General features: G+C 49.4%; 8 protein-coding genes across 8 annotated transcripts; 6 read left to right on the plus strand and 2 right to left on the minus strand.

Annotated features, from left to right (window-relative positions):
• The first annotated feature begins 377 nt into the window (after positions 1–377).
• On the plus strand, positions 378–2535 carry M438DRAFT_366167 (uncharacterized protein). The gene is made up of 3 exons (XM_029907856.1): positions 378–904; positions 967–1525; positions 1578–2535. The coding sequence occupies exons 1-3, from the start codon at positions 813–815 to the stop codon at positions 2178–2180; spliced, it is 1254 nt and encodes a 417-aa protein (XP_029759662.1). The 5' UTR covers positions 378–812; the 3' UTR covers positions 2181–2535.
• An 861-nt stretch (positions 2536–3396) lies between these two features.
• M438DRAFT_336086 (DUF1741-domain-containing protein) lies at positions 3397–5628 on the minus strand (the record flags this gene model as incomplete). The annotated part of the gene is made up of 8 exons (XM_029903856.1): positions 3397–3908; positions 3966–4432; positions 4481–4812; positions 4863–4975; positions 5032–5185; positions 5235–5315; positions 5368–5490; positions 5545–5628. 8 exons carry the CDS (start codon positions 5626–5628, stop codon positions 3397–3399), a joined length of 1866 nt encoding a protein of 621 aa, XP_029759663.1.
• Positions 5629–5862: 234 nt separating this feature from the next.
• M438DRAFT_275697 (P-loop containing nucleoside triphosphate hydrolase protein) lies at positions 5863–6615 on the plus strand (the record flags this gene model as incomplete). Its single annotated transcript, XM_029900804.1, has 1 exon — positions 5863–6615. The coding sequence occupies one exon, from the start codon at positions 5863–5865 to the stop codon at positions 6613–6615; it is 753 nt and encodes a 250-aa protein (XP_029759664.1).
• A 438-nt stretch (positions 6616–7053) lies between these two features.
• M438DRAFT_375283 (eukaryotic type KH-domain (KH-domain type I)) lies at positions 7054–8999 on the plus strand (the record flags this gene model as incomplete). The annotated part of the gene is made up of 4 exons (XM_029908566.1): positions 7054–7096; positions 7153–8576; positions 8627–8876; positions 8935–8999. The coding sequence occupies 4 exons, from the start codon at positions 7054–7056 to the stop codon at positions 8997–8999; spliced, it is 1782 nt and encodes a 593-aa protein (XP_029759665.1).
• A 2187-nt stretch (positions 9000–11186) lies between these two features.
• Positions 11187–13418, plus strand: M438DRAFT_346431 (purine-cytosine permease). The gene is made up of 5 exons (XM_029905674.1): positions 11187–11699; positions 11759–11929; positions 11984–12805; positions 12922–12934; positions 12991–13418. The coding sequence occupies exons 1-5, from the start codon at positions 11451–11453 to the stop codon at positions 13305–13307; spliced, it is 1572 nt and encodes a 523-aa protein (XP_029759666.1). The 5' UTR covers positions 11187–11450; the 3' UTR covers positions 13308–13418.
• Positions 13419–14611: 1193 nt separating this feature from the next.
• On the plus strand, positions 14612–14959 carry M438DRAFT_260344 (uncharacterized protein; the record flags this gene model as incomplete). Its single annotated transcript, XM_029899769.1, has 1 exon — positions 14612–14959. A coding segment is annotated over one exon (348 nt), but the record flags the coding sequence as incomplete, so codon positions are not given.
• Positions 14960–17416: 2457 nt separating this feature from the next.
• M438DRAFT_298669 (MFS general substrate transporter) lies at positions 17417–19869 on the minus strand. The gene is made up of 4 exons (XM_029901998.1): positions 19668–19869; positions 19013–19591; positions 18318–18960; positions 17417–18266 (listed from the first exon to the last, which is right to left on the minus strand). The coding sequence occupies exons 1-4, from the start codon at positions 19728–19730 to the stop codon at positions 17668–17670; spliced, it is 1884 nt and encodes a 627-aa protein (XP_029759668.1). The 5' UTR covers positions 19731–19869; the 3' UTR covers positions 17417–17667.
• A 184-nt stretch (positions 19870–20053) lies between these two features.
• Positions 20054–20802, plus strand: M438DRAFT_380984 (uncharacterized protein). Its single transcript, XM_029908893.1, has one exon. It carries the CDS (start codon positions 20079–20081, stop codon positions 20559–20561), a length of 483 nt encoding a protein of 160 aa, XP_029759669.1. The 5' UTR covers positions 20054–20078; the 3' UTR covers positions 20562–20802.
• Positions 20803–21879: the final 1077 nt, after the last annotated feature.

Genomic DNA, 21879 nt, shown 5'->3' on the forward strand with positions numbered 1-21879 from the left:
ACGTACGCACGTTGAGTTGAGGTTGCTGCCGGCCGAAAGCACATGCGGATCTCCCATGCAGCCATGCTTCTCGGTTCTCAACATCCGAAAGGATGAAACATGCGGCGGTACCTGGACGCCGGTATACAAGATAGGGCTGCTTTTTCAACAGAGTTCTGTCTCTCAGCTTCGAGCTCTCGCGAAGAAGAACTCTGTTGCTCTGCCGTCCCTGTCTGATCTTCTACCACCAATCAACACCAATAGACCAACACTGTCTCACGCCACGTGTTGCATGACTGAGGTGAAGTCATGATTGGCAGTAATGGCTGCTCGTAATTTCGCCTAAAGGATCTGATTGGCGTCCAGTCAGCCTTCTCGAACCGCTCTAGCAGAAACCTAATTGGCGAACGAGCTGCGTCTTACACATCCCAAAGCTCCACCATCTCTTATCCACATGGCGGTTTGGGTAAGAGCACGGTTCCTATCTGCCATTGGTGCCATTCCGCGAGTTCCTGGGGGGTCCGTTCGAGAGGTGACTGTACCCCGGCGCGTGTCTGCTGCACGTACATAGTACAGCGGATCCCCTGGGTTGAGCTGTGAATTCATTCATCTATACCTATACCAAAGGACATGATCTTTCTATCTCTATAACCTCCATCTTCAAGGGTCCAAACTAGCATGCTCTCTCCACAAGAACGCTCGACCTAACTCCAGGTTTCTTTAAGCATAACTACAACTACCGGTGTCACTTGTACGGGAACGACAAATTTTTACCTAACATTTGGAGCACGAACATCGGAGGACGCCGACACCCTTCATACGAACCACCAAACATGGGGGCCTTCTCACTGGAGTTCCAACATGAATTGCAACGGGAGTCCTGGGCATTATACGCTCTTGGTATAGTGGTTATTGCTCTCCGCATGTTCGTCGTCCCCATCCCGCTGTCAGTTCTGCTTAGACCAATTGCTTACTGACTTGCATCAGATATGCTCGAGCAAGAAAACTTGGTCTTCGCCATCTGGAGTTTGATGACTACTTAATACTCGTGGCTGCTCTGTTCTATACACTGCTGATCATCACATTGAACCTCACAGCGCAAGGTGGCGGTACAGCTCTTGCTATGCCAGGAGAAGATGTCTTCGCCCTGACAGCTGAGGAGATCAAGATCCGAGAAAAGGGAGCCAAAATCGATCTCGTCGCCGAACAGGCTATGCTAAACGTGATCTGGATCCTCAAAGTCTGTACATTGAAACTGTACAGTCGTCTCACAATGGGGTTGAAACAACAGGTAGCAGTTAAGATACTCGCTGTCTATACTGCGATTGGTTGGGTAGCATGCCAACTTGCGTATTTCTGCGAATGTCGCCCATTCAGCATGTACTGGCAGATCGCTCCATCTCCGCCGGTCAATTGCATGGTCTTTTACGCCTACGCTATCGTCCAGGGAACGTTCAACATATCTTCGGACGTTTTCATGCTCATCATCCCCTTCCCACTCATTTTGCAAGTCTCTATCGGCATCAAGCAAAAGCTTGTGCTTTTGGTCAGTATCTGAACGTTTGAGATGAGCAAGCCACGTACTAACTCCTGCACAGTGTATCTTCTCTATGGGTATCTTCGTTATCATCGCAGCCAGTCTTACCAAAGCCGAGTTCTTCCGATCGATCTACGCAGAAGACTATATGTTCTGGTACACGAGAGAGGCTTCAGTAGCCGTATATGTCGCCAATCTCCCATGCATCTGGCCATTGCTTCGCGAAGCTCTGCCAGCACTCAAGAGTTGGACACCAGGCTTCATCAGCAGCTCCGCCTACAAACGCAGAGGCGCAAGCACAACAGGTCTCACAGCCCAACACCGCACTCGCAACACACAAAAGAGCAATTTGGGACTCTCAAGAAGGTCGATGGACGACTTCCATGCTATCATCGAGCCAACAAGGCCTCAGGAGGCCAAGACGACGACAAATGTACACACGCGCGAGATCAACAGCTATCACCACACACGGAGTGCGGCTCGCGGAAGCAGTAGCGAGTCGAGTGTCGATGACTTGCCTCTGCATGGTATCATGGCATCGACTACGATTGAGATGTCTGTTATGGCATCTGATCGCAAAGAAGACGATCGCGACGATGCATCACAGTCATCCACTCGCGCGTTCGCATACGATATCGAACGAGGATTACCTCAAGATCATTGATCATTGATAGACATGATCTCCTCAGCACATACTTTCGACTTCCAATTTTTCTCCTTCTTTTCTTTGCACATATTCAGAGACCACGATATACCGACAGGGCAGACCAGCATGAGGAACAGCCCAGATCTAGAGAAGCAGATCACTTTTTCACTTCAGACATTAGATATTAGATACCCATTTCTTCTTCTTCTCTTTTTTTTCTTTTGGCATTATTGTATATAGCCATCATGGTTCGGATAGCGACGGACCACAGCACAGGATGAACAGCGGAATCTGGACAAAGGGGGAAAGAGCAACACAAGAATTTTTCATGTAAACAAGCAATATTCACGGTTTCATAAACCGACAGTCACATATTCAGTGACTCGCTACTTTCCATTCTCCAACTCCACTCACATCCTCTACCCACGAGTCACCCCCCTCGCTACTCCCAAGCCCTACCGAAATCCTTCTCGTCTATTTGGCCATCCGAATCATCCGATCAAAGACATTCGCAACGATGAACCGTGATTTACCCTCCCCCTCGGCTCTTGCGCGATTGTATGCCGTGTATTCTCAGACTTGGGTCAGGGCTTGCTGCAGTTAATCAAACTAAGCCTTATAGGAACGCCTCTTTCGCTTGCCCTGCAGATATGAATTTGGGTGCGTATCTTGGTGTGGAAGCGCTGGAAGGATCTGTGGGTGTCGGTGGAACATGTGTGGATGGGAGGGGTTCCACTTGGTGTTTGTGATTGTGATGGAAGGCGGGAGGGCTGAGTAAGGCGGGTGAGGTTGGTGTGGTGGGTGGTGGGTGGTGATATAGAGGGGTGGGGGTATAACGGATGGATATGTTTGTGCTGTATCTGCTTTCTACCTGTATGTACGAGTAGAAGTTCTATCATAATCATTGTTTCACGGTAAGAGTAGTGTTCAGGAACTGTCGAGATGTGGGATACATGATGGTTTTCTGCTACCATGCTTGTCCACAGAGATGACTGAGACGAGCTATGTGAGACGTTCTCCTTGGACATGACCACAGACCGAAAATCATCTTGCATTTTAACAGCTACAAACGTCACAGACTCTGGAACATGAGCAGTTGCCGAAGTCGATGAAGATGGATGATAATTTTCGGACGTTTGGCTCAGTTGCACGAATTGGACCAACGTTCCTTGTCTCTCCACTTTTGCTTTACCAAAAGAACTTTTTGTATTGTTTTCACTGCTCTTGCTCCTCTTCACAACACAAGTGCTCTTGCGTCCGCACAGGCCGTCCTTGCAATTTTCTTCAACTCAGCTTTATGCTCACTCTCCCGATACAGATCCCAATGATCCAATCCTTCCTTCGCCTCGATACTCAAAGTCTCATACCCTTCCTTGATGATCTTCGTAACCTCTTTCGGACTCAGGTTCTTGACTTTGCCCTTTTGGCCAGCGATCAAATCACTGTAATGCTTGGACACATGTACCAGGATGTTCATGCTAGCGGCAGTCTCTCCTTTGTGCAGAGTATAGGCGTCGCGGAAGGAGGTGAGGGAGGGTCCGAATTCGACGAGTTTGTAGGATATGTCGTCATAGGAAGAAGAGTCGGGAAGGAAGGATTCGCCTTGGGTCAGAGAGAGGGTTATTAGATTTACGAGAGTGTGAATGAGGGTGTTGATTCGGTAGAGGGGTTTGAGGTCATCGGCGTAGACGGTGAGGAAGCGAACGAAGGAGAGAAGCGAGCGCCAGAGTTCGGACCAGTGGTATGCTGTGATTGACTGTTAATGGTTGCTATTCATGATGTTGGAAGGAAGGGATAACTCACTCAAGCGTATTCTTGCTTTGCTGAGGAATGTGACGAGGCGTAGCAGAATGCCGACGTTTAGCATGTATAGCTCGACATCCAACTTCTTCCGTAGATTGTGGTTTATGCAGTCGATCATCATATCGATGATGTTCGCAGCGAGCGTACGATCTGTGGCGATCACTGGCAACTGCGGCGGCCTTTGACGACTCAGACGGAGTGGTACTGTCGTCTCGCACAATTTCTTCGCGATCTCGAGATCCTCTACCATGTTCTGGATTGTGAACAAGGTGATGTGGGCGTATTGCGTTGCTCTCTGTGAGCGATAGGCATGTTGGTATAAGTAAGAGCAGAAGGATAGGTATTGAGCTATTGGTGAGCTCTCTTTCTTGCCTTCTGTGTATGTGCCAACAAAGTCTGCGCTGAAAGCTTTGTTGGCGACAACAAATTCATATACGGTGAGCAGTATACCGGCTTGCGATCGTGGCCTATACATGATCAGTTGTATTCCTGGAGCAAACGAAAGATATACTGACTGTTCTGCAAACTTTGCCTTCATCTCGTCTTCTGTTGGTACAGGTACCGCGGGTTTTGCACCTGCAAGAGCTCCGAGACCAATGTAGCTCAACGTACCCCCAATACTCCAGGCTTCAGGAACATCGTCTTGAATTGCAACAAATTGATCTCTTAAGTAGACACAGGTGCCCTCTATGGATTTGCAAATTTGTATAATCGTCTCTTGATTTACAAAATCAGCAAAGCGGACGTGGTATGGGTTGTATGTCTCGAATTTGTTGTAGTTCGCAAGCAGCCCTGCGAGAAGAAGGGGTTGTGCTGCTTCCAGCGGGTCTTCGAGATCATGGATGAGCTTTCAAGGTTAGTCTGGGATGGGTTTGCGGTTGACCAAAAGATACTCACTTGCATCAAAGAAGGGAAGAAATCGCGCTGTGTGAAGTACGTAAGCAGACCGGTTTGGAATGCTCCTGAAGCCACGCACAGAGCCACCTGAACAGCTTTCATCTGTATACGAACTGTACATGATCATGATCAGACCGGCATATCTATAGCTATGTGTTACTAGACATACCTGTCTTGCCAGAACTGATGTTTGTGTCTAGTGTTGCTACAAGGTCGTTGAACACAGTATCCACATTGTCGAGGCCAGCTAACACTTCGATAATGTCTGAGCTAGGATTTGTATATTTCTTCGAGAGCACTTTGGTGAGAAATACTGTCAAGTTCTAAATTGTCAGTGGATGCTGTATGTATGAGAATGATGTCCAGACATACATCGAGAGCATTCTCATCAGATGGCGATGATCCAGATCCAGCATACGTAATGGCATGAGAGACGAACTGTTCGCAGTGATGCTGGTTGAGTCAGAAAAGATATTCGTGGACACGTAAAGAAGACAACAAATACCGAAACATGCAATAGGTCTATGGCCTCGAGATCATCCAGCAGTTGCCCGAAGCGTGCGTTGTCAGGCTTTAACAAAAAGAATTCCCTCCAGAAGCCTTCTGGCTTCTCTTCATCATCACGATCCTGTCGGATTCATCAGCAACAACTTCAATTTCTATCTTTCTTATAACCACGCACCCTGAACAATTGACGATAGAGCTGAGCAACCTTTGGCTCGAAAGTCTCAGGTCGTGATTGTTGTGTCAACGGTGATTGCTCCATGACCACTCGCGAGGTGATTCCAGAACTTTGCCTTTTATGGAATCAGATAATAAGCCACACGACAACTCGGTACCGACAGATCGAAGCGAAAGAAGAAACTCAAGACAACATTCTCTGAACGACGAGAGTTGTTTATTGTAATCTCAAACCGCCTAGCTCGCGCCAAGGCCACGTCAGCGAGCGTCGCACCCAAGGCCGACAATCTTTCATCTCGGCTTCAACAATCAGGCATCAATGAGCGACTCACAGAATAAGGCGGTGTTGGTGGGCGTGAGCGGAGTGTCATCTTCTGGAAAGACGACGCTGGCCCGTCTACTGCGAGACATACTTCCAAACGCATTTATTCTGCATGAAGACGACTTCTACAAGACAGATCAGGAGATACCGGTCAACAAAGATGGAGTGCAAGATTGGGACTGTCTCGAATCACTCGACCTGGAAGCACTAGAAAAGGCTCTCGACTTCATCAAAACTCATGGACAATCACCGCCGGATCTAGAGTCCAAAGAGGACAAGAATGCGGTGGGTGAATCTGGAGTGGACAAGCAGAGAGTGGCAGAGCTCAAGGATCAAGCGCACAAAAACTCGGGTGCAACAACAGAAGTTCCCATCTTCATTATTGATGGGTTCCTACTCTTCTCTCAGGAGATGCAACACATTCGAGATCTCTTCGACGTCAAGCTGTTCCTCCGAGCGAACCACAAGACAGTCAAGCAACGAAGAGAAGCTAGATCAGGCTATGTCACTTTGGAGGGATTTTGGGAGGATCCGCCTGGTTATGTCGACTCGGTGGTTTGGGCAAACTATGCCAAGGACCATGCATTCCTGTTCGAAGATGGAGATGTTGAAGGAAAGCTCAAGGAGGAACTATGCCAACGATTGGGCATCGATACGGCACCACAGGCAGTACAGAGCAGCATGACTGCATGTGTGGATTGGGCATATACGAAGATATCGGATCACTTGTCGAAGAGAGCTGCCAAGTAAAGGATAGGCTTCGAGGAATGGAAGGAGTTGGACTGAACGGGGATGTGTTGCACAATTCGAGATGAGACTTCCCAAGCGGTTGAGGTGATAGATGAGATTTGCATACAGTAGATGTCTTCATGTACCTGTCAAAGAAGTACCGTGGTTTGTGAAGACAGAGTACCACGGAGAGTGAGAGCGTCGGGTTCGGATACTTCCGGATTGGGAAGTCAAAGTGAAAGGCGTCGGGCCTTGAGGGTTGAGGGTGGCAGGCGTCGCGTGGTCATGGCTTCTTCTTCAGTGACGATTCTTTCTTCCAACTTGCCTTGCGCTTCCTCGACTTTGCAACTTGCAACACTTGCATCCCGTTTTTGACTCGAACAATTGCGCGCGCATTCTCAATCGATACAACCACCCAGACAAGACAGCGTTCCATCTCGACCTTCACGTCGCGCCAACATGGCCGGTCAAGCCGACATCTCTAGCATCCTGGCCGCTCTGGGTATGTGTCTTGGTTGATGCGACTGTCCATGGACTCGACTAACACGTCTCTTACAGCTCAGCGCCCTGCCTCCAACCCCGCTCAGCCTCCCCAGCAAGGTCCTCCTGGTGGCATGCCTCAAGGCTATCCTCAGAACCTCGGCCCCGCCCAAATGCCTACCCCCTCACTTGGCGGCTTCCCTCTACCTCAGCCATCAAGCTCTGGCAGCGTCGACTTGAGCGCAATTCGTCCCGTTAACACCGGCTCTGTAAGCATCGCCGAAGCCATCGCAAAGGCCAAGAGCATCGCTGCAGACCGCGGCATCTCTTACGATAATCGCCCTCCTCAACAACAGATTCACAACCAGCCCCCGCGTGGCGACCCTCGTCTTGCTGGCAGACCTCCCTACCAACAGTCGAGATCTCGCTCGCGCTCGCCTCCTCGTCGCGACAACTTCCGCGGCAACTTCAACCCTTACCGTGACGAGCGACGCGACGCCGATCGCAGAGACCGTGGCTACAACAATCGCGACAGATCCCACTCTCCTGGTCCTCGTGGTGGAAGAGGAAACTTCTCGCCCGGCCCTGGCGCTCGTGGCGGCCCTCGCTCTCCTACTTCGCGCGCCCCTCCCGGCGACAGCGACACAATCTCGGTTAAGTCTGCGCTTGTTGGTCTGATTATTGGTCGCAATGGAGAGAACCTGCGACGCGTCGAGTCTGAGAGCGGTGCCCGCGTCCAGTTCATTCCAGCCAAGGAGCCCAACGCCGTCAACCGCCAATGTACCATTTCTGGTCCCCCTCAGGCCCGTGAGCTTGCAAAGCAAGAGATTTTCCGTGTCATGGACGAGAATGGTGGCAGCGTCCCTCCGGAGCGTGGCCCTCCCATGTCTAGACAGCAGCAACCTATGATGCAACAATCGAGAGATCAACAACCCGCTCTGCGCGAAGGTGAGAACAGCGTTCAGATCATGGTTCCCGACAAGACGGTTGGTCTGATCATCGGCCGTGGTGGCGAAACTATTCGTGACTTGCAAGAGCGCAGTGGCTGCCATGTCAACATTGTCAGCGAGAATAAGAGCATCAACGGTATGCGTCCTGTGAACCTGATTGGCACGCCCGACGCTGCACGTATTGCAAAGGAGATGATCCTCGAGATAGTTGAGAGCGATGTCCGCCCACCTCCTGGCCACCCCAACCATCAGCCCGCTCAGCAGATGGATTCCCGAGGACCTGCACCTTTCGATCCTTACCGTGGAGCTATGAACAACGACCGTGGAGGCGCCGACAAGATCACCGAGGAGATCTACGTACCGTCTGAGGCCGTCGGTATGATCATCGGAAAAGGAGGTGAAACAATCAAGGAAATGCAGGCCACCACTGGTTGCAAGATCAACGTTGGTCAACCCGAGCAACCCGACGTCCAGCGTCGCATAGGTTTGGTAGGTAGCCGCTCTGCCATTGATGAGGCAAAGGGCGCCATCTGGGAAAAGGTCGACACTGTGGTAAGTCTCTCGATTCCTGCCTCAACATACAGCTTGCTGATATTGCTTAGCAACAACGTGACCGCAATGGTGGTGCAAGAGAACAGCGTGCTCCTCGTAACGATACCTATGGTGGTAACAACCAATACTCACAGCAGCCTCAACAGCAAGCTTATGGACAGATGCCCATGGGCGGTGCTGCTCAAGCAATGTCTGCATTGCAGGGCATGTCCGCTACACCTCAGCAAGCACCTGCATCTGACCCGAACGCCGCCGATCCTTATGCTCCCTACGGTGGTTACCAAGCTTACTGTGCTATGTGTAAGTTTACTATGAAACACAAACACATCGAACATCATACTAATTTTTTCTGCTCTAGGGTATGCCGCTCTCGCCCAGAACGGACAGGGTGGACAAGGTCAACCCCAAATGCCGCCCCAATAGAGGGCTCATCGCTTTGACACCGTGACCGTGTGACGGTTCTGATCGCTTTGCCCGGAACATCATGACCATGACCATGACCATGACGACAACGACCGACACTTGCACTATTACTTATAGGCCTGCTTGATGCCGTTTTCGATACTGGTAGACATGCGTGACACGCTGCTCTTCACATGCCTGGTCTTCATGTCGTCTGTTTCTGCCTTCTGGATATTACCTTCGTCGCCTTCGAGTGCTTGAAATGAGCGTGGTGACAGACCCAGTGGCAGCTTGTGTGCTTTGACGACTCTGTGTTGCTCATGCTTCGTTCTACGTGGTTGATTCTCAAGCTTCAAGCGTTGATTTCCTGGATCTGGACTATGGATTCTGACCATCGATTGACCTGCACTCGTACTCGATTCGTGTCATAGGCATGCATGATATTGTGTCGACTTCATCCCGAGCCATTAACACATCCAGTACCGGACGCTGGACATCATGAATCACCAGTGTGGTTGACATGCGATCGATCCTGGTGACATGAAATTGTCCAAGATGCTTGCCCTGCATTTGCATGAATCCTCGCTTCTGTTAAACGAGTGCACATTTTGCTGAGCGTGCTACCGACCTTGCCTTCTTGTCGTTTTGACTATTCCTCTTATCTTGTACCCTAGCAAATCCATGATACAATCTCTAAATCTTGCTCTCTCTCTTCGGCAGTACCAATGTGAATGGCGTTCGTGTGCACTCCAAGGGCTTGGATGCGTTCTCGCGCAGAGGTCCATGATGTGACTGGGACAGGAAAATATCGCTCGGCTAACAACGATGTTCACGTACAACTTTGAAGTAACTCGCCGGGAATGTTGAGAAGCCACGTCCGAATTCTTCCTGGAACCTTTCCACGCTCCACAACATCACAATGACAACTGGAAGAGTTTGAAGGGTCAGGAAACCGTATCTGAATCAGACTCGACTTGTAAGCAAAATCATATTGTCGTCAGCTGGCATAATGTGGGTGTTGTGATTTTGAGACAGGGTCATACCCTACACATGAGCAGTTTTCACCAAACCGACTCGTGCCGTGAGGTTAGCGAGAAACGCTGCAACCTAGAACCACATGCTTGAATCCTGCATCAACTCAATGCCTCTGATAAAGAAGGAAATTGCAATGCTCCGCTATCAAGCAATGCACTCTCGTGATTCGCCTACGACCTTTATTTCATCACTTCTCTTCGCATCCTTCGTTGCTTTCGAAACCAAACCTGCCGTTCGATGACCGAGGTGCCCGAAAAGCATTCGGGAAGGATCAACTCGGGAACTCAAGCCGTGTGGCTTTCGCTTGGCGACGATTCAGGAAGGAGGCATTTTTGGTGACTGCAAAAGAGTCCCATCAACGTTGTTATCTTTACTCGAGTACAAACAATGGTCGAAGTGGTTTGTTGTGTTCTTGATGGCGACAGCATCATCACCAGGTGCGATGTCTGCTTTCAGCCTTGTAGAGAGAGCAGATTGACTTTCGAAAGAAGAAAGGAAGACAGAGCCTCGCATGCTTCGAGGCCCAACAGAGACCTCTGTGATCGCCGTTACAGCATGATGCCAAGGGCTACTTTTACCGAGAAGAATCTCTGCGGCGTTTCTTGGGATGCTTGTGCTTGATGCTTGAGTTTGCTTGACAGACGTCGCCTTCAAAACTCGTGTCAATTGTCCAGATATCAATGAGAGAACAAAATGCCATGCAAGTGTTGCTGTTTACCTACCTGCGGGTTGTACCTACTGCACATCTTCATCTCTGGACCTTTCGCTCCACGTGAAAAGTACGGTTAGGGTTTGAGACCCCTGTACGTAAGGAAAACTGCTGATCCGCTTTGACCTGGTGGGCGGCCGCGCGCGCTCAACATAGTTCAGTGCTCGCGTGGGAAAATGTGGTCGACTCCGATATCCGTGGGTACGGCAGTACAGAGCAACACACACTGTTCAGCTGTTCCTCCAATAGCTGAGTGATCGTGATTGGATGCATGTCACCTTATCTAGAGGCAAACAGGTGGGTAGGCTTCTCCAGAAGGGGCCACCCGCCAGGAATAAGCACAAAACAGCCTTCTCGCTTCAGACTGACCCGGACCACGCCGTCTTATCAAAGCTCGTGTCTAGACACGCACGGAAGATCTGGGACCGGAGAGAAACGTGAGCGTTTTTGTCGCGAAAATTGGGGGCGCGCTTCCACTTATCTAGCCGGAGCCCTTGGGCCTGGCACACAAATCAATTTTCCCATCGGCGAGCTGCGACACCCTTCCTACATATAGCCCGTAGGACCTCTCCGACAGTTTGTCAGAGAAATCCCATTTTTGCGACTAGACCCCAACTTCTTACCTGACCGTTCGCCCTTTCATCTCGCCATCTTGCGACTTTGCGGTGAACTGCGCGATTCTTCCCCATCTTCTTCGGTGAACGCCTATACACATTCCAGGGTTCAATATGTCGCACGTTCACGATCTGGAGAAGAACCCCGTGGAGTCGGGTGTTGGTAGCATCCCTTCATCGGGAGAGTACCCTTACGAGGAGGCTGCTGTCCCAGGGGAGAGCTTCGAGTATGGCGATGGTTACTATGCTAAGATGCAGCGCCTGGCTGGCAAGTTCAACATCGAGCAGCGTGGTATTGAGCGTGTGCCCGAGAACGAGAGAACCGAGACTGGCATCAAGGCGTTGTTGAACGTCATGACAATGGTGAGATCTTGAGGCACTCGCTGAGAAAAGCGAAACCTCTTGCTGACGATATACCTCAGTGGCTTTCAGCCAACATGGTCGTTTCCTCGTTCGCCATTGGTATCCTCGGACCTGGATTGTTCTTCACTGGATTTGCCGATGGTATCTTGTGTATTCTCTTCTTCAACATCATCGGTATAATTCCTGTTTCGTTCTTCTCCGCTATGGGTCCTAAATTTGGTCTTCGTCAGGTTTGTACCACGTCAGTCAGTTTTGATTCTGCTCATTTACTGATTTTTGTTCAGATGGTTCTCTCTAGGTTCTGGTTCGGATGGTATGGCGTAAAGCTCATTGCCATTTTCAACGTCATTGCTTGCATTGGCTGGTCTTCGGTCAACTCAATTGTTGGTGCTCAGCTCCTAAACACTGTCAACAGCGATGTTCCTGGTTGGGCTGGTATTTTGATCATTGCATTCTGCACTTTCGCCATCACGCTGTTCGGTTATAAGATCGTTCATGCTTACGAGTTCTGGTCATGGATCCCCACTTTCATCGTTTTCCTCATCACCATCGGTGTCTTTGCTAAGACCGGTGACTTCTACAACATCCCCTGGGAGACTGGCAAGACTGAGATGGGTGCTGTTCTCAGTTTCGGAGCTACCATTTACGGTTTCGCTACTGGTTGGACCTCATACGCTGCCGATTACACTGTTTACCAGCCCAGCACTCAGAAGCGCTGGAAGGTCTTCCTGTTCACCTTTGTTGGTCTGCTCTTCCCTCTCCTGTTCACTCAGATGCTCGGTCTGGCAGTCATGACTGCCACCACGATTAACGATGGTGACAACATCTACATGGCCGGTTACAAAAAGTCCAGCACTGGTGGTCTCCTCGGAGCTGTTTTGATTCCTCATCTTGGTGGCTTCGGAAAGTTCTGCCTTGTCATCCTGGCTCTTTCCATCATTGCCAACAACTGCCCTAATATTTACTCGGTCGGTCTTACCGTCCAAGTTTTCGGAAAGTGGATCCAGCGTCTTCCTCGCTTCATTCTCACTCTTGTCGCTACCGGTGTTTACATTGCTATTGCCATTCCTGGCTACAGCCACTTCGAGGCTGTCCTTGAGAACTTCGTAAGTTTATTTTTATTTTTCTCCTTTTTTCTCCCACCTCCCCTTTTTGACCCTTCTACTCCACCACCACCTCCCACCACCTCCTCTATGGTATACAGCATGCTAATTGAAGCCAGATGAACTTCATAGGTCTGTGCGCTCTGCGTCAATTCAAAACATTTGCAATGAGCTGACTGAAATTTTAGGATACTGGCTTGCTATCTACACCGGAGTTGCATTCGCAGACCATTTTGTCTTCAAGAGATCACTTGAAGCCTACAACATCTCCAACTACGACAAGCCCCAAAACCTCGCCATTGGCATTGCTGCCGTTATTGCCTTCTGCTTCGGTGTCTGCGGCTTCGTTTTGGGCATGTCGCAGACCTGGTTCGTCGGCCCCATTGCTCTCACCGCCGGCGACGCGCCCTACGGAGGTGATGTTGGCAGCGCTCTCGGATTTGCCTTTGGCTTCACCTCATATCTCATCCTCAGACCTCTTGAACTCAAGTTTATCGGTCGATAAAAGTGTTATGTTTGTTTAATTCTAGAATCGGAACAGGAATGCAGGGCATTATGATCATGAGACTCTTAACGAATCTTACAACTACAGCATCTCCATGTGATACTTCACGGCAATGCCCCTCCTTCTCATCAATTCTCGAGCTCTGACTTCTACCAATCATGCAATGCAGGTCAGGCTCAGTCTTCGTTGTTATGCGTATCGTCTGCTCTGAGCTCTACAGATCTCAGCATTAGGGTCTAATAATGCCCGCTGTTCTCTACTTTCTATCTGTATTAACGTGTAAATAGTGTAAGTTGACCGCAGTAAGTGGGAAATAGTCAGAACAGCGCGACTCATTAGCCACTCTAAGCATCGAGTTCGAAGTTAGGGGTGGTAAATTCTAACGAATTTGGAAACCGAGAACAAGCGAGATTGCGGTCAGTGGTTTGGTGGGGACTCGCGATTGCTCAACGTAAATATCACTCACACCCGTGTCCGAACCTTCTCGTCAGTACGTGTCAATTCTATCAAAGGCCGGACTTCTTCAGCTAATAGCGTTGATAACAATCCTCCATCTTCTTTTACTCCTTGGTCTGGAAAACAATCTACGCCTTCCCTCACTCACTTATAAGCTCGCAACTCTTTCTCACACTCATACAATCTTCTGTTTTCGGAACACATCCTTACAGGCCATGGCACACAAACACGGTTCTGCGTCTCGCTCTACAAGTCCGAGGATGGCCAACAACCCCTTCCACCCCTTTCCGCGACTACCTACCGAGCTTCGCGAAGAAATCTGGCGCTTCTGTCTCCCGCATCGAGTGAGCGAAATGGACTATCCTATCGACTGGATGGTCTACGATAGCTTCGGTCCTAAGCCTAAAGACAAGCTTCCATGTTCACTTATATCGACCTCTATTAGCAATGCTCGTCCGCCATTACTTGCGACAGTCTGCCGTGAGTCGCGCAGAGTTGCGTTAAGCTCAGGCAATTGGTCTTCAGTGCTTGAGGAGGAGAGTGGTAGCCGGCCGCTAGAGGCTAATTGGCTGGCTGCGAACCTCGTAACCCGCGAATACTGGCAGGACCCTCTACGCGACTCTGCACATCTCAATTGGACTAGGTCCTATGAGGCAGAACTAGGCTATCAGACTGATGGTCATCCTTTAGATTCTTTGGTCTGGGAAGCGAAGCTGGTCAATGGGTCCGCGTCGATTATGCTAGGTTATATGAGTGACTCTCTAATAGAGCGAGAGCCCTTCGACAAACCTATAACTTGGCAGCTTCAGAGCTTACCTGAATCCTGCCGCCACGAGCAGCAAGACCTAGCCGCCCTTAGACTACTGCCAGAGTGGCTAGTGGTTGTCAGGGTCGTCGTTATACACCTTGACTTTACACAAGCTGCTAAGACCGGCCTCTTCGGACTGTTGGGTGATAAATTCGTGCAAGTGGTAGACGCCACTCTGCCGTTAGCTTCACAGCTATATAAGTTAGCCGAGGCTTGTGAATCGAGAGCATCTGCAGTCACAGCTGCTCAGGACTTCGCACGGATGTCTGCAAACGATATGAACGCTATGGTAAAGCGCGTAGCGCTTAAGATGTACTTTGATCATGATTTGCCGAAGCGCATGCGGGCAGCAATTATGTTCAGGTTGTGTACGAAGATGTGCAATCACAGTACCACGCAGGGGGAGCGAGAGATCTTACCCAGACCAGGCGGGACAAGGTGAGCTTAAGCTGCACTGCAGGATATTCAGACTACGTGTGATACAGAGGGCTCACGTACGTGTGACCTTGATATGAGAAGCACGTGCCCTCGCGACAACATCTCCGACGACAACACCGGCTCCGACAAGGGCCTTTTCGACGAGGACGCTGCCGACACATCCACTGCTATGAACACCGTGGAATGAAATTCAACACAACCCATGAGTACAAGCAGACTGTCAACAATATGGCTAAGCAGCTCTACTCACGCTTATCGGCTTGCTCTTGTTGTCTCCTGGAGAAGAAGAGAATATAACACACCATGTTTTGGGAATCATTGGGACTCTTGAATCTAGATATAAATCTTGCAATTGTTGAAGATTCAGGACCGGAAGTGCTTAAAGTCCATGCAAGAGGAAGACACTACTTGTTGGATTGCTTGGAGGGAAAATTTGGTGCGAGACAATGGTTTGGAACAAGACAAGGCTTGTGTAACTCATCGTAATTACTCTTGTTTTGACGTTCGAGATGTAAGAAATCAAGTTGACAACAAAGAACAAATCAAGCAAACGAGACATTGCAAAACACGTAGAAAAAAAAGTGTCTGAGATCGACCAAGTACATCTAGTCGACTCTTGATCCTTTGCTTAAAACACCCTCACCTCGCGACATAACTATTCGCGCATCTTTACATCAGCCACGTCACATCTTCCATCGAACAACCAAAACCGTCTGTTCAACACAATGGAAGCATCGCAAGACGCGGTGTTCAATCTCGGATCTCTCCCCTGGATAGCCATCGGGTTTGCATTCGTCATCTTCATACCTACACTCTTCTGGGACGTCTTCACAATTTCCATCTCTATGATATACTGGATTTTCGTGTATTCACGGTATTGCATGTCGGTGTTTCAGTTCGACTGATGGAGGGGCCTACGGATGACAAGCACAAAGAGCAAGGTATTATTTGGTTGATGATGATTGATATGAACCGGACTGACGAGATGAACTACAGCATTACCACGAGAACGAGGAGCAACTCGATTGTGGAGGACACTCGGGCACGCGATCACCATTCTCGATATAAGGCGCCTTCCTACTTCCGATCTCATGATGTTTGCTATGTCGGCAAAGGAAGTTGGTGGAACACAGCCGGACCAGGCAAAGAAGGCACCCACGAAGTACAGTATCCATCGAGATCCGCAGTCAGCCAACAAAACGCTTCCTTTCTAACCCCAAGAATGCAGAAAACACCACCTCCTCGAAGACCAGTGCGAAATGATCCCAGAAAACCTATGCCCTCGTTCCTGCATTTCAAATGGAGGAACCACAAAGCTCAAACCTCAACCTCGATTCTGTTGTCTTCATCGCCATTGATCTCGAATCACTCAGCTGGATGACCATCGCTATCCTCGTCGTGGTTTTTCTGCCCGCCCGTTTCGCTTTCTATGCATGGTTCTTTGGTTCCCTGTACTGTGCTTTTGTGGCTGTACGGTTTTCCGTCCTTATGCTTTCCGTCCGTATGCTTTCCGTCCGTATGCTTTCCGAGATGGAGATGAATGTACTTGTACACGAATTGGAGGAAGGCGATGGGTGCGATTTGATGTGACTGGAGGTTTACGATGGCGAGGCTCGATTGAGGGTAGCTATAAAGATTAGCGATTGAAGCCAACTAAGTTCTTTACCAATATGAAATCGATAAGGGAGTACCTGGTGCGTTGATATCGACCTGTCTTTCTCACTCTGATGTGACTCCGGCTTGCGTTTGGTTACGTTTGATTGCGTTTGCCTTGTCAACATCGGAGAAGCTACAGCAACGTGATTGAAACCGAGAGTCAAGTTTCAACATCAATCACTTCTAGCCTTCCAACCTCCTGACATCGTTGCACGCACACCAAGGTCCACCACTCGAATCATCCACCCTGACAACATATCATGGATCCCTTCGTCAATCTCGACCAGATGATGGACGACCCCGACCTCAGACCTCTGAGATGGATCATCATCGCCATACTCACCCTCTTCGCGTTCCTCAACATCGCGTGCACTGCTCTCTTCTTGATGTACAGATACATGGAGTTCATGTTGGGCTTCGATCGTCCTGAAGGCTGAGCTAGACATGTGAAAGCACTACTCAATGCAAAGAGGTGCGTATCGATCAACTCGAACGGTCGACAACGCTGACTTTTTGCGCCAGGCCAGGAAGGGACAAACGGATGTCCGAACTCCATGTGGTTTCTGTTTTCGTCAGTTCGCGTCAACGAGCTTACAAAGGCAACTGCAGACAATACTCGTGTGTACCCTGCTCTCCTGTTCTCGATGTGCATCTCACTGATATGTTCCAGGTTCTCCATCCGTCCAATGAACCGTCACTGGTCTCGCATTCAGAAAGTACTCCGTTGAGTGTGAAGGAAGTTCAAGAAATCAGCCACCAAAGTGCTGTATCATGTTGACCAAAGTCCTAAAACGCCAATACATGCAGAGATGATCTCAATGTTCAAAAGCACAAGTTCGATCCCCTTAAAAATTCACAACTTGTTCATCCCATCTCCTCGTGTCCAATAGAATCCCATCGTTATTGTAAAGCCTTTAGTGGGCTTGATCCCAAATCTTCCAACTTCATGCCCTTCTCTTACGACACTTCGCTACTCTGGTTTGCTTCGTGAAGATTGACGAATTAAGGATTGTAGCTGCCAGCGCTACCAAAGCTCTGTCCAAGGTTGCTGCTGAACCGTCTCGAAATTGTGCGATTCTCCATGCCAATGGGAGCAGACATCTTCCTCGAAGGTCGGCGAGAGAGACGATTACTACTAGATGCTCTCCTACTTCTGACCTGTGGAGATTGTGTGATCTCGCGAGCAGTGTCGTCAGAGTCGTACTCGCGTTCGTCTTCTGAGATTGCGCCTGAAGAGATTGTATCGGTGCGGCTGAGCAGAGGACCGGGGCTACCATATTCTGCTTCTTGTTCGTCCTCTTCGATTATGCTGTCTTCGTCATCTTCGACGTTATCGGCATCACCACCGAAGCCTTCGCCCTCGACAACCCAAAATGATGGGATGGCTGCGATTGTGGCGATGAAGGACAAAACCCACCACGGTAGAATAACATATCCGATCTTGACACCGTATGTGAACGTCGAGCCTCCGATAGCGGGACCTAGTGCTCGGCCGACTGCACCAACACTTGTTGCGATACCGTTCAGAGTGCCGAGGATACGAAGACTGCTGGCGGAGTTGGTCAGAAGGATGGTCGAACACGGAAACGCGAAGGTGGAGACTAGCAAAAGTTAGTGGCTTGCTCAGATGGTCAGAAGACGAAGAAACATACAGAAGCCTTTGATGATCATCAACACGAAGATTGCCACCTCCTGGCTTGTTCTGTCAGGTAAAAGAGCTGCGAAGGGAACAAAGAAGTAGATGACTGGCATGCACACAGCACAAACACGCAGGCATTTGACAACACCATACTTCCGTGCAACGGGCGGGAAGACAAGGAACTGAGTGAACATTCCAGAGATGCCATAGAGCGTAAAAATGAATCCGATGCGGCCGGAGTCAAGCCCAAACCCACCAGCGAACTTCAATGGAGGTTGAAAGTCAGGATTGTTGGCAGAATGATCCTGCACAGGGTGATGCATGAAAATCGGAATGAGCTGATCAAAAGCGATGTTGTGAAGAGCAAGAAGAGTGTAGACAATCAAGTTGATGATGGTCTGATAATGAAGTACTTCGCGAAAGCTTGGTGGCGGAAGTGCTGGCTTAGGCGCTGTGTTTACTCCGAACTCCTCATCTGAGGTTGGGGAAGGTGCGAACTGCGGCTTGAGAAGCGGCTCAGTTTCCGAATCTTCGTTGCCGTCCGCTCGAGTAAATATGCGCTTGGTCTTTCTGAGAGCCTGCTTGCTGTAATACTTTATTCTCAATCCAAGCTCAAGTCCATAATCGCGGCGATCTTTTTTCGCAGCGAGGGTTTCCTAGATAAAGAGGTAAGCATTCCGTAATCTGCTGAGACGAGTAGTTATATACCTCCAAGAAAAGTATTCCAATGCTGATGCCTGTAAGGAACAAGATCACTGCAAGCATATTCGGTAGTGCGTAGGGAAACCTCTCAAAAAGTGTAGGATTATCAGGTAGAGGTTGACCAGGCTTCATGTGATAGGGATTAGCCAGAGCACCTCCAAGTGTAGGTCCGAAAATGCTGCCGATGTTCCAGACAAGAGGCATTACGCTGAAAGCTCTTGGTTGAAGTTCTTTCCAAGGCACCATTTCAGCGACGGCAGTACGAATGATACCAACGGTACCATTAGCCGCCCCGGCAAGTACTCGAATAGCAATAGCCATGCCCAGGCTACTAGAGAAACCCCAGAGAAGAGACGTGATCATGGTACAAGTCAAGGAGAGTAAGATGACTGGCTTTCTACCATAGCGATCGCTAGCACGTCCCCAGGATACAGCAGTCAGGAATTGAGCCAGGGGAAACATTGAGACACAGATTCCTGCCCATCTTGCTACTTCGTCTTCTGGTACACCTAGACTTTCAATCATCTCTGGCAGGTATGGGAATACTGAAGTGAATGCTATCGGCTCTGATATGCGACATAGAGCCTGTTGGATTTTTGTTAGCCATGTTGGCCAAATGCGAGATTTGAGAGACGAAGAGGTTCGTACAAGGCTTACTCACCAACACGCACATCTGCTGCACAGGCAGACGACGCTCGGGCAGCCTCTTGTTGGCTGCTGCCATCTTTACTGCTGTTCAGGGTTGACACTAACAACAGCCTAAAGATTTGCAAGTAGCTGAGAAGCGATTTCACGTTTTTCTCATACGAAAAACTGAGGGACAAGTCCAGGTTGCACGCGATCATCAAAGATTATGGTGCAAGAGGCCTCTTACCATGTAGGGTCACAAGGGCCCTTTGCGGTGCAAAAGGCAGACGATAGGCCAATGCTTGCCCATGAATTAGCCGCCGGATGTCGGCCCGGCTAAGATGAGGGGTCCAAGAGCTTACCGCCATTCTGATGCATCATGCAGGGCATCGTCTTCTTTGTTCACAGGCCAGAAGAATGAGCTTTTACATTCGAAGCAGAGACCATGTATCGCAGTCAAATAGTCCATCTAAACTTGAGGCAACCACAGTTGATGGAAACGGATTTCAATCAGGTAGGATTCTGCGTCACGATCAAAATCCTTCAGACGTGCCCGATCACGCGATGTTGCCAGCGACGATGGCATGAAAAGAAGGATGACTGCCAACTTCTTGGAAATATCATAATCAAAATTCTTCCACAGGTTGACAGAGATACCATCCCAAGGACGATTCAACATGGCTTCACGCCAGTTCTTCGACCCGGTGGTCTTGCTACGGATAACCCCACTCATAACAGCTTCGACAACGCTGTCATACTGCTGGGCTCAGAATGTGTTCATCAGCATTTTCACTCGAGAGAGAAACAGAGAAAAGAGCAATTCACTCCTTCCAACATATGTCGAAGATTGGTTTTGAGGGTACACTGGCCAATTAATCGCAACCTATACTGCCACCGCTCTGACTGCAGGAGCAAATTTTTATCATGAGTATCGAAGCATTGCAGCACCAGATTCTGCTAGATGGTACGCAGCTGGAGCAATACTTAGTGTGGCTCATTTTGCATTCGTACCTGCGGTGGCTTGGAAGTTCGCAGCCATCATCAACCATGAGACGAAGGGAAACAGCGTCAAAGTGCTAGATGAATGGCTCAAGGTTCATCGTATCCGATCCCTGACAGTGAATGTCCTTAGCTGGGGATGTTTTCTTGTTGCAGTCTTGAAGTCTCTGAAAGCCTAGTCCGACGTCTCATCCTGTAATGAGGCATATCACTGTCGAGTTTGGTTGTCCAGTAGGGACAAATTTGCACACCAAGATATTGCAGCCTCTTGGATTGTCTGGTAATTCACATGGCTTGCTGGTCAAAATCCGATTCTCGCCCACTACTACCAGAATGTCCAAGGTGTCTTTCGTATGATTCCTGACTTGGACGCCGAGCGTACACTTCAAACGCGCGGCAATAGTAAGGCGCAAGAAGCTGTCTTCGATTGTCTCGGACAGCTACGACATCCGGCAAGGCTGAGGATATGTTTCTCGGGAAGCGCTCTCAATGCAAGCCCAACCTGTCTCAATTTGACAGTGTCAAGCCTCGACCTTCGGGATGATTGGTCCGGCAGCCAATTACCATTGCACACGAACTAGAGCAGGAAAGAATTAGAACCATCGAAAGCTTTTTTTCACACACCACAGGTTACCGAGTCATGGACATGACTCCAGTAATCACATCCCTGTCGTGAGTCCACGGCCACAGAAGCATGTCAAATACTCCTAATGGAGCAGCTATTGCGAGGGCTCAGCGTTGTCCGCTCACCTCACAGCCGCAGCAGAGAGTACACGAGTCAGCCATGTACAAATTCCGACCACATACGGTCTTCGCATGCTAGCAAGGACCATGTAGGATACCCGAGCAATGGTTCATGTCAAATCGATATCTGCACAGTTCAGAACAGCCCACTACCACGAGAGATTGATGCAATGAATGAGCCGAACCGGTGAATGATGTTCTGAGGTGTGGACCGATTCCGTGGCAAGTCCGATGTTGATGTGTGATAGATGGAGAGGAGTGCAGACCGTTGATACTGGCAAACGCTGAAGCTATTAAAATTGAACAGTTGAAAACGGCCCATCTTTCTAGAACAAGACTACGGACGTAAAGCTCCGGAGATCCAGGCCATCTTGATGAGTGCTTCGTACATCTATTATACGAGACAATGCGATCGCGATAAACAAAAAAGTGAGTGGTTGGCAAGAAGAGGCTGGGGTCTTGAATGAAATTGCCAAACCAGGGAAGGAGGAGCGTGAGCCGCC

The sequence above is a fragment of the Aureobasidium pullulans genome, assembly GCF_000721785.1.
Source record: "Aureobasidium pullulans EXF-150 unplaced genomic scaffold scaffold_11, whole genome shotgun sequence".
NCBI lineage: Eukaryota > Fungi > Ascomycota > Dothideomycetes > Dothideales > Saccotheciaceae > Aureobasidium > Aureobasidium pullulans.